The sequence below is a fragment of the Pyxicephalus adspersus genome, chromosome Z (assembly GCF_032062135.1).
Source record: "Pyxicephalus adspersus chromosome Z, UCB_Pads_2.0, whole genome shotgun sequence".
Classification (NCBI taxonomy): Eukaryota; Metazoa; Chordata; class Amphibia; order Anura; family Pyxicephalidae; genus Pyxicephalus; species Pyxicephalus adspersus.
In genome coordinates this window covers 36,294,375-36,317,161 of record NC_092871.1, presented here as the reverse complement: position 1 = coordinate 36,317,161, position 22,787 = coordinate 36,294,375, and the positions used below count along the sequence as shown (strand labels likewise).

The 22,787-nt window shown below is 38.5% G+C and overlaps 1 protein-coding gene and 1 long non-coding RNA gene across 3 annotated transcripts in view; one reads left to right on the top strand and one right to left on the bottom strand.

Moving 5' to 3' along the window:
* Nucleotides 1–1,814: 1,814 nt before the first annotated feature.
* LOC140343488 (uncharacterized) lies at nucleotides 1,815–9,746 on the bottom strand. Its single transcript, XR_011923348.1, has 2 exons — nucleotides 9,482–9,746; nucleotides 1,815–5,640 (listed from the first exon to the last, which is right to left on the bottom strand). It is a non-coding gene; the product is annotated as an uncharacterized lncRNA (long non-coding RNA).
* A 1,413-nt stretch (nucleotides 9,747–11,159) lies between these two features.
* GAB3 (GRB2 associated binding protein 3) overlaps nucleotides 11,160–22,787 on the top strand; it is a 90,549-nt gene continuing 78,921 nt past the window's right edge. For both annotated transcript variants that reach the window (XM_072430939.1, XM_072430941.1), the window contains exon 1: nucleotides 11,160–11,383. In XM_072430939.1, the coding sequence (XP_072287040.1) occupies nucleotides 11,312–11,383 (72 nt within the window). In that variant the 5' untranslated portion in view covers nucleotides 11,160–11,311. The remainder of the gene's footprint in view (nucleotides 11,384–22,787) is intronic.

The following is a 22,787-nucleotide window of genomic DNA, read 5'->3' as shown; positions in this document are numbered from 1 at the left end:
CACTCTTATTTTTACAAAGTGTTTGGTGGTCCTCGGCTCTGGCCGGTCTGCCTCCCCCCCCCCGCGGGGTCAGAAGGCCACGCCCCCTGTACTGATCGCAGGCAGTGGGCGGGGTGTGTCTCTGGATACAACCCTCCCACTCTCCCATCACAAGCTCAGACCTGCGATGGAAGAGTTGGCAGGGTCTGGTAGAAAGACATCACTTTGGGGGAAGTTTCTTCCCATTTGAGTGACACAGGCAGGGGTGTAGTGGGGTGGGCACCCTTTTCTTTTTTTGTGACTACACCCCTGGTTGTAGTACTCTTATACAATACAGAATTGCCTGTTTTTAAAGACATCTGCCTGATTTGGCATCCTATGTCCATGGGTACCTTTGTTACCTTAAGACAGGATGTTACCAGCAGGATCACCAGGTAAAAAAGGGCGAAAAGCGTGAAAAACAAGTAATATAGCCACTACACCTATGGACTGGAATGCTGTAATACGTTACATATTTGCTATTGGGTTTTGGTACACTGTAAGTGGTCTATTTGTACATTTTTTCTCCCAGGATTTAAACAACTTTTCCTTAGTCATTTTCAATTAGGAAAATATGGTCTTGGGTAAATATTGTGGGTAAAATCATTGATAAATAGACCCATTATTATATTATATCATATTTGATGATAAGGTTGGAAGAATATGTAGTGATACCACTGCAAAGGCCAATAAATTAAATAATAGGTGCAGTAATCTGGGACGCAAATGTCCTGTGGCATATGACCTATATGTCTCTTGTTATACTTGCATAATATTTTCAACCAAACCCCTACTATACGTGGGCAGCCACATTGTTTTAAAGCCATGTCTTAATGTTTATACATTTCTCTTGTTTGTGTAAAACTATAAGAACAACATAACTGTGTAAAACATATTTACATTAACAAAAGGGAAAGTGAGTGCTTTTTAACATCCCACTTTTTGGGATATTCTGTCAGTGATGCTATAGGCATTTTTTTATTTTATTTTTTACTTAATTGGGGTCTGTTAATATACAAATAAAGGCTCTGATATTGCTGATTTTTTAATAGTACTGTCATTTTAATTGTTTTCATAAGTTGGCCTAACAATCTGGCCTCTAACAAATAAATATATACATATCTGGTTCAGATCAGTGACTTAAAGTAAGTCACTGTAGTAAAGAAGAATTAAGGATGGAAGTCAAAAATTAAACAGTACTAACTCCTTTATCTCTACATAGACATATTCTTTTTAAGTAGTTCCAATTATTAGCTTCCTAGCTTATGACTTTTTTTCTTATGACTATTTTTCTTCTGATCCCTCCCTATTCCTAAGGTTAAATACAGTTTAAAATGTAGCATTTTGCCCTAGGTGTCCCAAAAGCAGATTTTTTTGCTAAAACAAATGATGCTAATTATAATGTACAGGAAGTGAGCACTGCATCATAGTCATGCTGAATATTGCTTATTATGCCTATCAGTCAGTCTCCTTCCTCCAGGCAGATTGCATCTCTCATGTTCCAATCACAGCATGATATACTTGTTTGTACTCATTTGGATTTTTCTTCCAGTTCTTCATTTCTAGACAAAAAACCAGCAGATACCATGTAAGGAAAAGTCTAGGACATAAAATCTTACCTCTGTACAGAAATGACAATTCTCACATGTGTTTTTGTGGTCATTGCTGTTCCCAACCAGCTTCCTATTTTCAATGCAAATATGTATATAAATATATTATTCAGTTGCACATACCCTGACAGAATGTGTGAGATGTCTATCAATCTTTAAAGAAAAAAAAAAGTGATCAGGCAAAACTCATTTTATTTACATTTATTAAACATTAACATTTAATAAACATAAACATAAATTAAAAGGCATCTTAGAAGAGCACAATCATTAAACAAAACATAGCAATGAGGAAAAAATAAAATGGTACCTGTATGCATTACCTTAATTTGTAATGATGTGTATTGCACCCTTTAGCATCAATGATGGCATGCAGAATTTTGTGATAGTTGTAGACAAGGCTCTTGATTTTCTCAGATGATTAAGATAATCATTACAGTAAAGGACCTCCAAGTCCCATAATTTTTGGGTTGTCCTGCATGAACGGCATTTTATAGATCTCCCTAAATGAGTCCAATGATATCCAGGTCAGGAGACTGATGGCCACTCCAGCACTTTTTTATTGTAGCCATTGACAGGTAGACTTATCCCTGTGTTTTAGATCTATATCCTAGTTATTGTTGGAAGATCTAAGTGAGACCTATGTGCAGTTTCCCGGACTGATGAAAGTTGTCTTCAGAGTTCAATATTGGTCTCATCACTAAAGTGAACCAGTGCTTTGCCCTATTCCAATATGCAAAGTTATACAGCAGACCTATAACATTTTTTACATTATAAAAAGGGGTGTCTTTTTGTTGTTTTTTAATACTTTTTTTTTTTAATTTGAAGAGGGGGGACCCCTCCTTTTTCTTCTTTACCACTGCTGCAGCCTCTAGTAGGCTCCGGTCTGCATACACTGCAGATGCCAGAACTTGTACATGCACAGAAGAGCTTTCCTCAAAATCGTCAAAATCTCACACAAGCGCAGTGAGATCAGCACATTTTTTTTTTTACATTTACAAAAAGTCGTGTCACCTTATCTCCCACCTGTGGAGTGTGAGATTGGGTGACATAAAAAGAAGAAGGAAGAAGATGGTGGTGTCCGGTGTCCAGTTTGCGCTAGAAAGATGAAGACAGGATGGCGCAGGAGCTATTGCTTTATGATCACAGTGAAAATTTACTCTTTAATGATGTCAGCAGCTGATACTTTTCTTTTGCTCGCCCAAGAATTCACAACAATGGCAGAAAATATTTATCATGTCAGAAATTCAAATCTGTACTGTATACGTTTCTAGTGTTATATCAAGAACTCATCTCAATTATCTTGCAGGGCATAACATTTAGTCCTTATGTTGTGGAGATAGGATGAGTAGAATTCAATTCTTAAACAAAAGACAGTTGGGCTGGGCTGACCCCAGTTTTTGAAGTCTATGAAAAAAAACTGTGGTGCCATTCAAAAAGTAAAAATTCTATCTGAAATTCTATCTGTACTTGCAGTTTATTTTGCCCTGACATATACATTGAATGCAATTTCTTCAAACAGACTGGAACTTGTTTAAAACAAATAGTAAAGGGTTTGCTTTTTTTACACAACTTCACATGCAGAATTTAAATAATCAAATAATAACTAGAATTCGAAGTTAAGTCATATTACAATGTCACATTTTTTTTGTTTTAGTAAACCATTATATATTTTACAGAGACATCTGTTGCAATACATTGACATGCCATTTATTATGAATGCCTTGCTGCAATTCGTGTTGGACTGTTGGAATATGCTCTCCATCACCATCTCTGGACATCTCTGTATTGAAATGCAGCCACACCTAAGCCTGCATACCTGACCTCATTAACTACTGTAAAGTATAATTTTACCTTTCACCCTGTTCATGATCAACAGTTTCACTTTGTCTGTCCCTTGCTTGACTTCATTATTGGACTGCTTTCTGGAATTTGACTGTGAAATGTATTTTGTAACATGATTCTGTCTGTCACCTTGCCCATTTAGGTGTCTGACCACAGTTGTCTATCAGTTCTGTACCGAGATTGGATCACCTGCTAATGAGCTGTCAGAAGATAAGGGTATTATCCACACCACCAACACTTTTAATAACTTAATGCTCCTACTACGGTGTCTTTCTTACTCATAACCCTATCACATGCATTATTTCAAGACTTTTCAAACATACCTACCCATATTCTTTTGTCTCTTAAAACCCCACTATTTACCTACCGTTCCATATCCCCCTGCCTTTGGTGTACAACCTTCCCCTGACCTCTTAGATTGTAAACAATTTTGGACAGGTCCTATTCTCCTCCTGTGTCACTATCTGTATCTGTCTGTCATTTGCATTGTACAGCGCTGCGTAATATGGTAGCACTTTATGAATACAGTTTATTAGTAATGATTGCTTAGCTTTAGTTACATCCAGAATACATAAATAAATACATTGACAGACTTGTGTTGAGCACTTTTATAGCTATGCTTTTGGAAAATTTCTAAGTTATACCAATGGTGCTATTCCAATATGCAGTTTACTACAAAGTATTGTCCTGGATGTTTGATACCATGTTGGTTGTTTTATTTATTTTTATGGGGTAGTGTTTTAATGCCTGGTGAATACACTTTTTGTTTATATATAAGTTTTTGTATGTATATGTTCATATGCAGCCTATTACAGTGTCGTCTGTTAGTTACTTTATATGCCTATATATCCTTATATCCCTAATAATGGGATTCTATCTTTGTACCCAACTGTTACATTCTATGGTTATGTAATGGCTACACAGTTTTATTATCAGCTTTGGAGCTTTTGGATCTGCTAATGTTTGTCCCTATTTAAACCCTTGCCTGAGACAGACATTTTGATTTGTTGTATTATGAAAAAAAATAGCAATGCATCATGCAATTTTACATATATGTGATGGGAGGTAATTTAATAAAATAAAGTACATTCAATGCACCGTGTTCACATTCAATGTGAACATTTCTGAAAAGTTTAGTTCAGGCAGTAGCGGTTTTAACAGAAGGCATCACAGACAAAACATTACATTTACTTGGTGCAGAATGATAAGCAACACAGGCACTAATTGTTCCCATCTTCAAGAAAAAGTGTCATGCCAATTTAACTTCGTATTGGAGAAGCATGTGTGTTCTGACATCAAATATATTGTCAGCTGAATATTATTGTCATAGCAATCTTCTTACTGTGTAAATGAGTTTTCTAACACATACTAGCCTAGACTAGAAAATAACAGCAGCTGAAAAAATTGATACTTTTCTTGCATTAAACTTACATGTAAATTTAACTATAATATTGCAGGATATCTTATGAAAAAATGAATATCAAATACAATTTAAAAAGTCAATAGTTGTCAAATGTCATGTTATTTTTTTTCTGTCTAGTAGTCACAGCAGCAAGGAGATGAATTATTTTTGTTGTTTACCCTCTGCTTAGCAGCTCACAGCATCTTCTGCTTCCCTTTAGCCGTGCAACCTGAGATGAACCTTCTCAGCATCCCCAGCACATACTCTGAGACTGTGTGCAGCTGAAGAGGATTTTGGGAACTGAACAATTCCTGGCTCCAATCTTACCCTGCCATTGGCTGTTAGGGCTTTATAGCCTTCTTTTTCTGCTAATTTCCTTGATTAGCCTGTCGAATGTGCTTGTAGTGTGGTCATTCTATTGGATTACTGTTGTTGACTCTTTTCTGGCTCTGTGATAGTTTGCTGCATTGACTACCTTCTGACTCAGACTATGCTTGTCTTAAATCTCAGATACCTTGTTTGGTGGACTGACATCCTATGCTTGACCCCTGGCTTCGTTTCCTGGATTTGCCTCTGCTGACTCTTCTGTGCTGTGTTATCCATGGATCAACTGAGACCAGACTGTCTGACTACCCATTGTGTCCCAAGCCCTGTCCTTGTGGGCTCCTGGTCCTTTGTCAATGCTTCCCAGATTTGCACACTGAAGTCTTGGGGACAACCATGTCCTGGGATGGTGCAATTAACCTCCAAAGACTGAACAGGGCCTTGCTGTAGGTAAAGAATGAAGGGTTAGATTGGTTGATTTGCCAGGTGAGCCCTGGCACCAGACCAAGGCTTTACAAGAGCATAGCCTAAAGCAAATAATGTTAAACAGAAAGTCACTATGGTGTTTATATAGATAATGGGGTGCAGAGCTTTTTGTAATCCTAGATAATCAGCAAATAGCATCCTAGCAACTTTTTTAACATTTTAAATAGTAAGCAATATTATTATTAATACTATTATTATTATTTTTATTATTAATAAACAGGATTTATATAGCGCCAACATATTACGCAGCACTGTATATTAAATAAGGGTTGCAAATGACAGACTAATACAGACGGTGATGCAGGAGGAGGGGAAGACCCTGCCCTGAGGAGTTTACAATCTGGTAGGTAGGGGAATTTACACACAATAGGAGGGGGATCTGTTATCACAAGAATCCAATTTTTTTTCCTATCCCTGTAATACTGGGAAAATGATTTTCTAACATTCCTATGACTCTCTATTGGCTTTGGTTACAATGCTAATGTCTACATATTAAAAAAAAAAAATATTTCCATTTGTTCTTTTGATATATTTCAAAGATGGTGCTTACTCTGTGTTCCTTTCAGAAGCACCGAGTAAGGAACCTACAGAGATTAGTGAAGTATGGGGTTTTCATACTTGACTCTAAGAATGGGTTTCTGTTGAGGTTGGTCATGTTTTGCTTTAGCCCTAAATTTCCAGCCCCAATTTCATGTACAGTAAAGATATGTGATACAGAAATAAGAAAATGGTTAATTTACAAAACAAGTACTATAATTTCATTTACACAGCTGTATTTTTTCCTGTAAAAGACTGTTGAATTTATAGTTGATTTTAATCATGCTTAAAGAGAAACTATTACATGTAGAACTCTATTGACTCGGTTATATCGACTCGGTGATATCGGTTCCCTTGAAGATCCCCTTTGTTTTGACATAGGTAATTGTGAGATTACTGTATTACATATTTCCTTTAAAGAACACTTGCAAGTACAAGTAAAATTATTCTGTTAACTGTATATATACACACATATATATATATATATATATATATATATATATATATAAGTGGGAGCACACTAGGCCGGATCCACCCTAATGGCTCCGCCCACCACCAGGGAAGTGAAATCACTCTCCTCCGTATGCATTGCAGAGGAGATGGATTTACCTTCAGGGAGCTTTCCTATTTACCACGGCGGCGGAAGTATTATCGCCAGCCGCAGTAAATAGGGGAGCAACTGCAAGGGGGCGGCACTGGAGCTCCAGAGGCTTCGGCTCCGGTAGTTCCTAACGCCCCCTGGCCGATCTGCGGGTTGGGCTCCGGAGCCATGCGTTGCCAGCTGGCATTAGGCCGGATTGGCCAGGGGGCGTTAGGCTGGAACGAACTACCGGCTAGGCCGTATCTGGCCTAAAGGCCGGAGTTTACCTACCCCGGCTCTACAGCAACAGAACAGCACCATCGGTTCCCTTCTCCAACAGAGACGCAAAATCAACTTCACTTCCCAAAATAATCTCAGGTCAGCACCACCCACTATAACAGAGCAGCAACACAAGCTGAATCTACAGCAACTTTGAGCAGGTAGGGAACCTCCAAAATGTAATGAGTCAAATTTATTGTTTTAAATTTAGGTATTATTAATTATTATTAAACAGGATTTTTATAGCGCCAACATATTATGCAGTGCTGTACATTAAACAGGGCTTGCAAATGGGTTCTCTGTCATCTCATGTCTATACCAGCTTTCTGGGCCTTTTTATGAAGATGACTTAAATAATTAATGCTTGTTTTGCTATATTTTATCCTTTTTTTTTTCATTGTAAAACTATTCTCATATTAGATAACTAATAAAAAGGAAAGTTAAGACTGAACTCAGATTCTTTAGTGACCCCATTATATATTAATTTAGAGTGCTTTCAAATCATGTTCTCTCTGTAAGAAACACTTACCTTAAACCCTAAACAAGGTTTTCCTTTTGTATACAATTTGTTTGTATAATATACCTTATTAACCTATAGTTAACCTTACTATTTTTTTTCCTGTGCTAACCTTAAGCCCTAACTAACCCTTTCACTGTCTTAGCTAAAAGATATATCCGATACATTTTTATTTCTGTTTTTAACAATGACTATATAGGTTTTTAAACATTGCATGTACAAAATTGGAAAAAAAATAACTTTGTAGTGTTTTGTGCCAGAGTGTTAATATACACAAAACTTTCATTTTTCAAAACTTTCGAGTTTTTGTTTACAGTAGTGCAAGGTTCACATTTGCGGTGCATTTACCGCTTACTTATGCCAGGAACCACAGCCTCCCGGGAATCACTATGTGGTAGTCCCATAGGGAAGCTCACTGCTGCCAGCTGTGAAATGTGCGTTCTTTAGGAACCATCACTGTGGTGCAAGTGCACCAGCACAGGAGCCATTCAGAATCATGCAATTCAGAGGCAGGTGTGACTGTGCCCCTAACATCGATCAGAGGACCAAGAAAAATCATTTTGACTGTAGATTGCATAGAAAATAAAATATTGTTTCAAAACAATACCTATCCCAAAATCAAGTCAAATCAATAAAAAAAAAAAAATAAAACACTGCTTGATTTTATCCTGAGTAATGACAAAATTATCATTAAATAAACAGACTGGTAGCTGAAATGTACAAACTGCTCTGGCCCATGCTGGATATACATAAGTGCCAGTGCTGAAGGGGTTAACCCTCAAACAAACCCCCCTGCCAACAATACAGATTTAACCCTTTACTACTGCTGCTAAAAGGAATGGCATAGAGCCAAATTAGGCACAGGTAACATATCATCCAGCATATTGTTCCAAAACTGTGCATTACACTCAATCCTGCACTGCATTCCTGTTACAATTTTAAAACTCAAACACATTATTAAATTAAATGATAACAACTTACTATAATAGCTAAAATTGTGTTTAGAGTGCAGTATCCTTTTCGACTGCTAGTTCCAGGGTTAAAAAATCACCATTGCATGTAAGCATTTAGTCAGCTTATATCTGTTTTTGGATAGAGTGATTTGATTTTGTAAAATAAAATTGTAATTTTGTGTTCATACAATGGCAATTTTTTTGTTTCAATATTGAATATTATTAATATTTCAGTGTCTCACTGAAGCCTCCTCACTCTCCTACATCCCCAAACTCTTTCTACCACATAAACCTTTAATCCATTGAGGATTTTATTGAGTTCTTCTTTCAAGTGTTGTGGAAGCCATTTCTAAAATAAGAGGTATGTGATTGGCTATCCTGGTTTTCAGTTTAAGGCATGTTCTCCCAATTTGCTGCAACCCACATGGACACTCCAGCACAGTGGTTGCCAACCTTTTGGTTGTCATAGACCACTAATTTCACGGTCTCTGGAGTGCGCATGGACGGGGAGCTGTGTGTCACTCAAAGAAGAAGACACTTCCCCCTGAGTGATGTCATGATGCCAGAACCCGCCCACTCTCCCATCACAGGTCTGAGCCTGTGTCCAGAGACACAACCCACCCACCGCCCTGAGCCTGCAATCAGTACAGGGGACGAGGCTCTAGCCCTGCGCCCCTTCAAGCGGGGTCCTTCTCCTGATTACACTGGGGGGCGCACCAGCCAGAGCCGTAGACTACCAAATGTTTTCACAGTTGGTGACTGCTGCTCGAGCACATAATCTTCATTAATTGGGTTACAATAAGAATAACCCCTCCTGTCCATGAGTAGTGGACACTTCTAGATTTTCCTAAAGTAGAAGGAAGTTTCTGTTTGTGTTGGTGAGCTTTTACCATAATTGGGAAGTATGCACTGCTAATTATGGCGCACACTTACTTTTTTTAAGCACCTTGCAGTGATGACAGGTCCAGGATCTTGTCACTGCTGCATCACGCAAAGCCACCATCTTCCCAGCCATGTCCTGCGGATTTACTGTGATCCTCTTCACGGTTGGGTGGTCACTGATGATGTGCAGGAGTTACCGTGTCTCCGGCACCCAAGTCTATTGATGGTGGTACTAGGAATAGAGTTGGCTTCCACACTGTGTGGCACATGCACTGTGCAGGGTAAGCAAAAAACAAAAACCTACCAGGAAAAGACTTTGCATGTCTCCTCTGACAAATACCTCCCCCTCCTGGTGACTTTTTGTACTTTGGGTTTAGTTTTTATTTTGCACATTATTCTGCATATCTGCAATGCTCTGGTGGTGCCTCAATAGTAAAACCTGCTCTGTCCTAGTGCCCCCTGGTACCTTGATAATGACTATAGCTGTGAGTACTCTGTCATTAGTAAACTCAGCTTTATCGGAGAGCACCCAGCTCAATATATTCTAGGAGTGTGTAGTTAAATGACAGTTATTTTTATGAGTTGTTTCATTATAGTTATTTTAAAAAAAATGTAAAACTTCATTCAAAAAATGTATTTGCCTAAAAATTTGCTAAAAATACAAAAACCTAAATCAACCTAACATCACAAATACAATAGTAATAGAAGAGGAAAACATGCAGACCTGAATAAAATGTGATTCCCAGTCTCTGGTAAAAAAGGGTCCTGTTGCTTACTGTCATAGTATCTGCAGCCACCTCTTCTATATAAAAATATATAGGTTAAAAGACAAGCAATATAGTCAGTTTTGTAAATTTTTTGTGGAATGTGATATTTGATGTGCAGCCTGGGGTGACAACCCTCCATTGATGCAGTGGAGGAGGAAGCCTAGCCACCCAGATATATGTGATAGTCACAGGATTACCAGGGGGAAAAAAAGAAGGAAAAGAGAAAAATCTAAATCAAGAAAACAAATGGAGCCGCCACATCACAGACTGAATAACTGACATTTGTATTTTGAGGTTGAAATGTGATTTATGTGCCAAACTCAGCTCCAGAAAATGTAATTGTACTAAAAGCAGATCTTAGGGGCATAGACTGTACGATAATATTATGTTAATGGGGATCCCGAAAACTCTCCCCACACACAGGCATATGGCACATATATCTCACTTGTGAAGATACATATGTGGCACATATATTATGGCATCGTATGAGCATGGTGACGGGCACCCTATAGGGACAGTGACACATTTATTGCAGCACCTTATGACAGAATGATATGTGTACAGTGACAGGTTTATGACAACCTCCTATAGGCACAGTGACACGTTTCACAGAACTCTATGCAGTGACAGGTGTATGCTGGCACCCCATTGGCATAGTGACAGGTGTATGCCAGTCTATCCCATAGGCTCTGTGACACATATATGACAGCCCCTATAGGCACAATGACAGGTGTATAATGGCACCCCATTGACTGTGTGACATATATATAACAGCCCCCTACAAGCACAGTGACAGGTGTATGCCGGTACCCCATTGGCTCTGCGACACCTGTATAGTAGCAGCGCCCTATGAGGACACCCGCTGTGACGTCCCCCCCCCATAGTCGTTGTAAACAAGTCCAGATCGTGGAGCACGTGTTTGTATTTGGAAGGTGGCGGGGTCACGTGCTCGGTGTCGGGGAGGGAGCTGGCCGTGCCGGGGATGTCTTCTTCACTTCCTTCTTGTCATAGAGCCGCATTTGAACGCCGCTGAAGGAAGCCGAGAGCTCCGACTTTGTCAGTGGGAGGAAGCAGCTACACTGGATTGTGGGAGCTGTGCTAGAAGGGGCTCACCATGAGTGCCGGGGACGTGGTGTGCACTGGCTGGCTCATCAAGTCACCTCCCGAGAAGAAGCTGAAGAGATATGTGAGTAAAGGATGGATGTGCGATGTCTGGGTATGGATGGAGAGCGGACCTTGCTCTATGCCCACTTACCCATGGGTCACCATTTCTTTCTAGTCATTGCCCTCCTATACAGTGCCCAGCATCAGCAGGGCTGTACATGCCATGGCATGGAAAGTGTCACTGGGGATTTGCCAGCATCACCCGCTTTGTGAGCCCCTAATTCATGGCCGGTCCCATGGATGGACAGGAGAGGTGGGTGCCTCATCGGGACAGGGCACTAAAAGGGGCAACTTGTGCACAGCCCATGAATGGGGAAAAGGGGCACACTTTGCCCTTTTGCCCCAAAGCCGCCCCTATTCAACTACCAGCCAAGTGAGTCCTTACTGACCACTAGATGGAAGGCAGCCATGTTCAGGTCTGTATGCCATGGCGGCACCCATCTGACCCGCATTTAGCAGAAATGGGCCAGCTGCATTATATGTTGGTGCTTTATAAATAACGGATAATATTAAAATAATTATTTACACAAATGTGCTGTGGTGCAACTGCACACAAATGCTATGCTGATATTTGCTTGGATGCAGAACACAAAGTTTAACTAGGGCAGATCAGAATAGGCGTAGTGTGTACAATATATGTACTATGGGTGTATACCGTATGTAGTATTGTGTGGTATTGTGTAGTATTTGTGTAGTACTTGTGTGGTATTTGTGTAGTATGTGGATCTCAGCACTGATCCCAGCCGTGCATGGTGGAGGATGCTCCAGAGAACATGCACTTTATTCAGCTCCTCTCCTGTTCTCAGCACAGATCAAGCCTGGGAAAATAACAGGGTGTGTGTGTCACACAAAGCATAGGAAACTCTATCAATTCTGGCATGCCAGCAGACATTCCAGGCACAAATAACTCGGGGACTTTTTTGCTTGTCCAATTAGCTCAGAACTTTCAGGCCGTTTTGCTTGTAGACACGCTGTTATTGTTCAGTTCTGTGGGAAATGTGTGGGGTGGATGTTAGATAAAAACACGTCGAACAAGGAAAAATGCACAGTGCACGATTTTCCCCTGATACAAGCTGATTCCTCTTCTGTCCACTGAGCAAAGACTTTTTTTCTGCTTAGTACAGGCTCTTGTTTGTTTGCTGATGTTTGTAACTCTGACACACAAATTAGGGAACAAACGTGTTGTGTGACAGCACTATTGTGCCGTGAGTCACAGTCATTTGTTTGTCCCATAGACATGCAGTGTCTGTAAACAAGTTCCACCCATCCATCTATTTATATAATATACACTTTCATGAACCATGAGATCTGTATGGATGGGGATCAGTAGATGAGGTCAGGGATCACCAGCACATTCTACACCAAGGGGTTCTTTTATTGACGCTTAATTCCTCAGATCAGCAGTTTGCTTCAAGAGAACTGTTGTGATCTGTCATGTTAAGCTTTTTTTTTTTCGGGGGGGGTTATTATCCTGAAAGTCATTGAACACCTCTTGTCCAATATCTATAACTGTGGTACAATCAGCATGATTCTATGAATTCCTTTTTATGTATTCTCTATGCCTTTCCACAAAAACATGCAGGACCATTGACAGTCTAAGGATTTGGATTACAATGTAACTTCTTATGTATTTGTTAAATCCCCTTGTCATATGGCTCTATTTTATTTATAAAAAAGGGAGTCTGACATTCTCTCCAACAATCCCTGGTGGGAATCAATTACTGCCATTGAAACACATGGACCTGGAAGATTCCTTAGAGGGAATGTTTGAGTAATTGTCAGATTCACTGATTTATAAATGAAATAGAACCCTATGACTGGAGTTATAACAATTCCAGAAAAAGTTTTTTTGGTCTAGTTTATTTATATGTTTTCTGTTCTCTTTAATATCGCAGTAAATAAAAGCACACAAAAAAAGAATTCATATTCCGAATATGTTAATCGCATATACCGGTAGTAGCTACACACAGTTATGAGAATGTAATCTTGGGGGTCTGTTTATAAAACAGAGAATCTAACATTCCCTAGTAGAGAATCTTCCAAGATTGACAGTAATGATTCTCCACCTGGGAATGTCAGATTTACTGCTTTATTACCCCTAGTGAAGTCCTTGATGTAAATACAGATTCTAAAATTTTTAGACTATCTATTGAAAGATTGTTAGCTCTGTGGTCAGGAGTTGTGTTTTCTGTACATTGATGTATGATGCTTATCTTAGGTATACATAGCTGCAAAATTTAAAACCCTCATCCACTACATTTTTATATCCAATTACTTCTCTCATTGTGTTGTTTCTTGAATATATTTTTCTCTGAATCAGGTTGCCCAGTCTGTTGTGTGTAAATATCCCATACATTGTATACAAAATATGGCTACTACTTTACAACATGACACACCAGTTCTTCAGAACAAGCAGTGTCCCAATGCTAGATGTAAGACAATGATTTCATCACGCTTTGTTTATTGTCTGCTTTTCTGGAATTAGATGTGTAGTAGATGCCTTATTAATATTTATTTTTTTTCCTTGTAGCAATTTAAAAAGCAAACCTAGATTTGCATGCAGACAGCCAGATACCAGTCCTGCCCACGATGAGATGCACCAGTTACTGGAATCATAATATAATTGGTGACTGGGAGGTGCTGTGCCAGGCATCATGGGATGCCATGCATTGTAACAAAACAATGGCCACAGACTTCTTGTTATTTGTTGCGTCTCATACCAAATGCAGAGTTTGGAACACATCATACATTCAGGAGGGGTGGCTAGCAGTTTCTTAATCAATGCATCTTTAAGTATAATCATCTGAACATAAAATGGTATTTATTCAGCAGTACCTTCGATGAATATTGCTTTTAATGAGGCACTAGCTGTTACCATGTTAACTCTGTACTTAGCTAATCATCTTAAAATAAAACATAAAGTCACCAGCATTCCAAAATACAGAATTCTAGCTTTATTGTGAAAGCACTGGCACAAGATTTTAGGGCCAGTCAGGGCTCATTCTTCAAGGTAACACAGTCACTTGCCTTTTAGGGAGGGACCCTGCGCAGCCCTGAAACGTTGGCTTTATTAGCACACTATGCTTTTACAAAAAACAGGAATCCTGTATTTTGGAGGGCTGGTGACTTCCTTTTCTGTTTCCATGGGTTCTACAAGGTGCTGATTGTCATTTAAAACCCCCTTCCTCTATTACAAGGTCTGTTTGCTGTAAGGAGCGCATTCCTGTCAGGGACATCCTAAAATAAAGTCACTTTGTAATCAGCTAGCTTACTACACCGATAATCTAATATATGGCTGCTGCCAAGAAATAGAAGACGTAGACTTGACAGTCACTGTTTTATGGATGGATGAACTAAATTCGCCTTGCCTGTAATTTGAACAAGTGCAGGGGTTGGTAACCAAAACAAGGCAGGCAATGGAAGATCCTATACTAGAAGTACTTTCTCTGTGAAGGGAGTTGTGCAAATCTGCAGAGAATAAAAAAAAAAGAGGGGGGAGGGGCAGAGCCTATTTCCAGGGAACTGTAAACACGTTGTTTCAGTGAGATTACAATCGTTCAAATTATATCAACAGGGTAAAAAACATATATATTAGCAAGTCAAGTTCTTCATGCAATTTATTTATTTTTTTAATATTATTTGCTATATTGTAAACATATAGAGTTGTTGCTGGTAAAGAGTACATAGTTGGTTTTGCTTTTGCATTTATTGCACCATTGTAGTCTGCATCTTGGTATGCTTTGGTACAGTAATTGCTAGCAATACAGAATATAATCAGAGACAGAAGGCAAGAGGGTTCTGCTCATTTCAAACTCATTCATGGACAGCTCATTACACACAAGAAGTGTGAAAAACTTTAAATGAAGCTGTCCATGAATGAGTTTATTGGGTCTAAGCTTTGGAAGCCCTAAAACAAATGCCAAACTCCATCTCTGTTTAAGCAATAAATAAAATAGTAATGGTTTTCAGAAAGGATTATTTTTCTATTTCTCATAAAAAGAGAGTTTGGGGAAGGATTGCTCTTGAGAAGTTGAAGACACTTTGTGCCTTTTCAATGAGACATGTGAAGTTGTAAGCAGTGAAAAGCATTCCAGTACTGAGATATGTTTTTCAAATGTGCATTTTATTGCTCACATTTCTGTAATTTGTGCTTTTCACTGCTCACAAGATCACATGCCACATTGGGTAAAGCAGCACTATAGCCATACTGCTGTTTTTTGTTAGCTGCTTTGGGGCATGTTGTTTACTCAGGGTACATATTTCTGTTTTCCTGTACACTACACTATGCACACCAAAGCCCATCACATTCACCTATTGAACCATGACATGAATCAGGTGCAGCAACAGTTTGCTCTAACGGGTCAAAGTGAACAAAGGGAATATAGAGGAGGTGGTTATGTGAGTCCTAAAGCTGGCACATTAAAGAACGCATTTGTAAAACTCTGCTTTATAAATGTGTTGTTTTTGGTGATAATGCAATACCAGTACTTTTAAAAAGAGCCTTTTGGGGAAGTATTTACAGCAGAGTGGAAATGACTATCCACTTTCTGTTACACTGAGCTATGCACACTTTGACCTGTTTTAACAGTCAGGTTGTAGTGTACATCCAGCGCAGTACCATGGACTTCCCTCTGCTCACATAACTAAGTCAGTGCCTGGGAGGGCATGTTTGTAATCCACATAACTGTGCTTTATAAATAAACTTTTTTTATAGTGATATAGCCACACTGATGCTTTTTAAAAGAGCTCCTTGGAATTTCTAAAGGACAACGTATCATAGGCAGTGCCTGCGTTATCTGTGTTGGTGCAAATTCTGGCAATCTACACCAGTGAAATGTGTGACATGGTGGCGCAGTTGGTAAACAGATGTCACCCTCTAATAGAAAATGCCTGAACAAGGACCTTCATGCAGAATCACCAGATATTCTTTATGTTTCACTTCACAGCAATGAGTTTTTCTAATTCACCCCCCATTCATGCAAATCACTTACAATGTGTGGTGCATTGCGGTGCCATTTATATTGAATATACCATATATGTATTATATTGGTTTCATTTTTAGTTGGCAAACAGTTATATTTTAGAGATGTGTGTAAATGTATCCCAGTTTGGTTGAGGAACATGTACACGTTTCTGCTGTTAACAAGAGAATGTGGAAGAAAAAGTCTTGATACTTTGATGATTTAAGAAGAAGTTGTGTGAATTCTTGGCAGTAGGCATTAGAATCTGTTATTTGAACCCATGGTTCCTGGGTCTTTCATCCTTGTATCCTACATCTTCCCTAAGTGTCAGTAACATTTAGGCCCCCTTTATAGCATATCAAAGGCTGCCTTAATGCAAGGTGTGTTAAGATATCCCAGTAACTTTGCTTGAACTGTTACCATGTCAATACCCAAAAATATGCATTTTTTTCCAAGCACATTGATGCACTGATGGTTCCCATCTGTGCATTGTAGTTTGCTGCAAGGGATGTTTTTAGGGGTACGTATGCAGGATTGTTTAGGGTGTTTTCACAGTAAATGGCCTTGCAGTGTTTTATAATACAGCTAATGTGGTGGAACACAGCCTCATTGTTTCCAAATTGCTAAACTTCATTTTATTTCTTGCTGTATCTGAACTCTTCAACTTTATCCTATTCCCTAAAACAAGTTTCAGAATGAACTTTACCCCTAACACTCAACACAACATAACTACAACACTTAACCCTATCATATAAGCTCAACCCTAGGCCTAATGCTTATCACATATCTAAACTCAAGAACAAAACTAGAATTTATTACAGCTCACCAGTCCATCAAAGTGGTGGCTGCACTATTTGTCAGTAACAAAATTCTTATCTTAGGTGGCTGCATTCACTGCACTTTGTCTTTAGAGGAGGAATGTAGCTACCCTTGGTGCTCAGAACACTTGCTCTAGCGTATGCTCCTCATGTGTAGGCTGAAGTTTATAAAGAAACATGACTATTTTATGGCATGAAAGATCCCCTCCAGTGTGAAAGAAAGTAAAGCTACGTACACACTTCCAATTATTATCGTTGGAAAACGAACGACGAACGATCCTGCACGATATCTACGAACGATCGTATAGCACCGATCCTGCACATAGAGATAACGACACAATCGTTCGTAGGTATTGTACACACAATAGATACGATCGTTTGAGCGATAGAGGAACTATGTGCATGACAGGAAAGTGAACGAACGTTCGTTCATTACGCATGCTCTGAACATGGACGATCAACGAACGACCGTACACACGAACGATGTTCAACGATCGTCGTCCAATCCGATCCGCCGGTCCGGTCGTTCGTTTCCAACGAGTTTCCTCGTTCGTCGGCGTCGTTGGTTACTTTTTTACGAACGATTTTTTGCCCAATCGATCGTTCGTCGTTCGATTGGAACGATAAAAATTGGAAGTGTGTACGCACCTTAAGACTGGAGTTAAGCTTCAAAGCAGAAAAACAAAAGGAGGTCTGAAACTGTCATTCCTGCAAGATGCCTACAAAAAGGTCAGTCTGTGCCATAATCAGCACATATGCAGTGTATTATGGCAAAAGCTCACCCATACCCAATGAGATGTTCTGCCTAAAACTCTATTACTAAATCTTAATCTAAAACATCATCCTAACAAATAAATGAAAGTCCCCAACTTCATTAAACCGTGTTTTCTGTGTCAGCCGTTAGAACACCTAGTTACTGAGTCTGATTGACATTAGGCAAAACAAGTTCTTAACAGATTTTGAAAAGCGCTTGTCTTCAATAAAAAAGATTATAATAAAACAGGTGTTTCAAGTAAATTAGGCTCTTTTGACATAAAACAAAATGTAGCTAGTATAAGTGTCATAAATACTTTATTGATATACAAAAGTATGAGAAGCTTACATCTATAATTTTAGCCTGCAATAAGGATCTTGTGTTTTCTATAATTATTTTGTACTTTGCTCCACCCATATATTAATTCAGAATTCACGTTTGTTCCTCAGTAGCTTGTACACAAAATTTTTATACGCGTGACACAGGGTTTGTCACCGCCTTTCATCCTCCCCTGAAATAATTACCATGTATAGCACAATAGGTGAACCATTCTCTGTTCAGGATTAAGGAGAGGTCACAGAGCATTTTGGTTGAGCTCTGTTGTACCACCTGTAACTTATCTCCATCCACATTTTATCTGTTGTTTATGCACAGCATTTTTTTTACAAGGGCAAAAAAAAACCTTTTAGTTTTGAAGCTGTGTAAAAACAAAAACATGACATATTTCAGTACTTTTTGTGCAAGCAAACCTTGTGTCCTTGTAACTTCCTGTGTACTGAGCTAAAATCTCAAACATTACCTAGCTATCTTGTGACCACTACAAAACAACGCCTCTCTATGTAATAGAAGTAAAAGGTGTTTTTTTTTATCCAAATCTAGAGAGCAGCAGGAATCAACACTGCTTCTCTATATGCAATACAGTGGGTAAGCATTGTAACCCTAAGATGGGAAGTGTGTTACTGGTAGTGGTGATCAGATAATTATGATGGGAGATCCAATCCAACATCAGATACTATATATGTCAACAACAAATATAGTAGAGCTCAGCCAATCTAGGCATCGGATGATGACACCTGCCAGGTGATTTGCTAGATTGGCTTTACTGTACCTGACAAACAAAAACAAATTCCAAAAATACAATTTCCAAATCAGGTTGAATTTTTTTACATAGTCCAAGTGAAAATAATAAACCCAAGCTTTAAAAAAAGATTGAATGCAACCTTTAGATCTAAGCAGTTGTAAGCTGAAATGTATTACATATTTGTGCTTGTAACTTTCACAATATAAGTGTTTCCTGTTTTTGGGTTACAAGTTTACTGACTAAATAAATAGTAGGCTTTCCAGCCTTACTGGCTTTTGTGTAGTCAGCCCTTCTCAAACACAACATCACATGTCAATCATATCATTTTAAGTGTCTGAGAATGTATATGTATCTTTGTTTCACCACTTGAGCAGCAAGTGCTACATTTAAGTATTTCTGGGAGTTTTTAGTGATTGGGATTCTTTGGTCCTGATTTATTAAAGCTCTCCAAAGCTGCAGACAAAACACTTTCATCGGTGAAGCTGGGTGATCCAAGAAACCTGGAATAGATCTGGTCCAGGGTTGAAAAGATTTGCTAACAAATAGCAAATGACTTTTAACAAATCAATTCCAGGTTTGCTGGATCACCCAGCTTCACTGATGAAAGTGTATCCTCTCCAGCCTTGGAGAGCTTTAATAAATCAAGCCCTTTGAATCTAGTTTATAGTAAATATAAAGAAGAGAGGGGGACATTATTGTTATATGATGGACTCTTGAATGGTTCAGAATGGGAGACAGGCGAATAACAAATGAAATGGAGTATAAACCTTATATAGAATATCATAAAGAACGATTTACATATTGTCATCTGCTTTTTTTTATACAAGTGTCATCACAAGATCTGTGTAATTTGTAATGACTAATTTGCCTATATTCTTTTCATCCTCTTATGCACTGAAGGCGCAAAAGAAAGAATCCTATTAATAAACGCATGCAGTTTCTGTTTCAGGCACTATTAAATTATTGTCTTTACCTACTAGTTATTATATAGTGGGAACTGGAAACTAGTGCTTGTCCAAGCTCTGAAAACAAACTACACCCCACAAAATGGCAGCTTTGATTGTGCCATCAGCAATGATATTATGTTTGAGACCAGATCCAGACAGATGGCAGTCCAGATTTGTCATGCATCTTATGCTGGAACAAATGCAAATATCACAACTTTTTTTTTTTTAACACTTGAGTACAAAAAGAAAAAAAAATGCTTAAAAAAACCTCTGCTTTTCTTGGCAAGTTTGGTATCAGTATTCAGAGTACAATCATTTCCCTTTGATGATTTAATTTGGGTGGAGTGGGGTTTGGAATGTCAGCCCAGTTAAGTCAAGCTTAATCTTGTGTTCTCCACTCTCCACTGTATGTTGCTTTTGAAAACAGGAGTTCAGGACTTTCCATTTCTGTAGCATTCCTGTCAGTGTTTTTCTTGGGGTGGGGGGACGACAATAAGAAAACAAACTCTCTTTGTTTAATGTTGTAGAGTAATGATTTTAACTCACATTGTTTTAAGGGTTTAACCATTTGGTAATTGTTTATATTCTGTTAACTATTGTTTGCATGGAGGTCTCCATTGAAATTATTGTTCATTACTATAACATATATATTTTCTATAATAAATAGGTAATATAAAAAAAACATTTGCCCAGACCTGCTTTGTTTTATATTTAAATATTGTGTGTGTATATATATATATATATCCAAAAACAGTTGTTCGTGTTAATATGTTTATCATTATTCTTGGGCACTCTCATGCCGCGATACTTGAAGTTCCTAGGTGTGCCCACCTGCTTTGGCAATTAACTCTTTCTGGGAATGTATTTTATATATTGAAGAAGTCAGCAGGAGAAATACATAGATGCGAAGAATGGTGAGAACATCTAACCCCTTCAGCTGTAAGTAAGAATTATGGCAGGCATCTTGCTATTGGAGTATCTTCATGAATATGAACCTGGGATCTGCACATCAGGAAAATATACATTTTGTTGGTCTGACCCTTTAAATGCTTTGTATTATTTCAAAGAGCATCCTAAAAGAGACCTAGCACAGATAGACTTAAAAGCTGCTGAGCTTGTTCTAAAGAATGTTAATTGCCTGGATTTAAAGCTGATGTTTCGGTTTTTAGTTGTTTTAGTCATACACCTGAAACAAGTGTGGAGCTAACTGTGTAGCCATTAGGTGAACACCTGAGCTGCTTGATCATTCTAGGTCAGTGATTCAGGAGGTATTAAAGGAAAAGAATCTAAATACAAATCAGGCAAGCTGTTTTGTAAAATTTACAAAGTCTTGGCAGTACAACTTGTGTCTATGTTCAATGGCAAAAACAAAGCCATAGAGCTATTTGGGACAGTACCCCTAGCCATATATACAATTATTATTATTATTATTATTATTATTATTATTAATAATAAACAGGATTTATATAGCGCCAACATATTACGCAGCGATGTACATTAAATAGGGATTGCAAATGACAGACTAATACAGACAGTGATACAGGAGGAGAGGACCCTGCCCCGAAGAGCTTGAAGGGAGTGTCTTACTGAGAGTGTATGGAAAGTGGAGGCTGTGTGGGGGACCAGGGTTGGGTGAGATGTCACCAGAGAGTATCAATAAAGTGAAAAGGTACAGGAGCACAGACAGAGAAATAAGGAGAGAGAAAGAGCAATATATTTACCTTTACAATATATTTACCTTTTATTGGAATCAACAAAAAAAAATCTAGATTGTAACATATAACTGTTCTGCGTTACAGTCATCAAACCCTCTGCCAACAGTGTTGCTTCCGGTGATGCTACCTTCTATGCTGGGTTTAAAGTTTAGAATACAGTAATACATTCCATAATGTAAAAATGTATGGTGCATGGCCATCCTGTGACTGGCAAAGACCCCTGAGTGTCCCGTGAGGAATTTGAAATAATAGGACACCAGTTTTCTTCCTACCACAACAGTAAGCCATCAACACAGTTATCCATATAGAATTACTCTAAAGAATGACATTTTGGGCCACACTAGGTCTTCAAGTTACCAATAAAGGACTGTCTGTGGTCAGAAACAAATTGTGCTTGGACTGCATTGATTTGAACTGTTGCCAGTAAAGAGGATGTTATTTGATGGAAGAATTGCTGACTTTCTGCTTAGTTACCTTTGGTTTAAGAAAAAGGTATACTCCAACTTGTATCCCCATTTGTACTAAACAAATGTTAGAGCTTCAGTGTTTTTCCTATTTTGTTTGCAGTCAGTAAGACCAATTTAAGTATTCATCATGCAGCACATTTGTTTCTTTGGCCGTTGCTCTATGTTTCCTTTGCAGGATAATATTATCTCTAATATATAGGTGCGCTATCAGAAATGTATAGCAGACTGCAGTAGGAAAGAAAACTTGTAACAACATTATAGTATCATTGGTCAGAAAGAGTAAGGTGCCTTATGGACCTGTCTGCTTACTACAGTATCCTAAGGCCCATGAGACACAGGCAGTCATGACACTGGTTACAAATCAGCATGATCAGGCTTAGATTCTGCCAGTTTTTATGAAACATGTTTCTTACCATTTCATCATTAGTTAATGAGATTCAACAGCATTCAGTGTCAGCAAAGGAGCATTGCAGAGTCATCTGACTGACATCACATTATCCTCCATTTGTGTTTTGTTTTCGCTCTGACACATTTATGGTTATTATTAACCACCTTGCCGTTAAGCCCGAGCATGCTCGGGCTAAAAACTTTTGCAATTATGGTTAACCCCGAGTTTTTGTCACCAGGTGGTTAAATGTAAACAAATGTTATGTTGCAATCCGATTGTCATACATTGTATGACA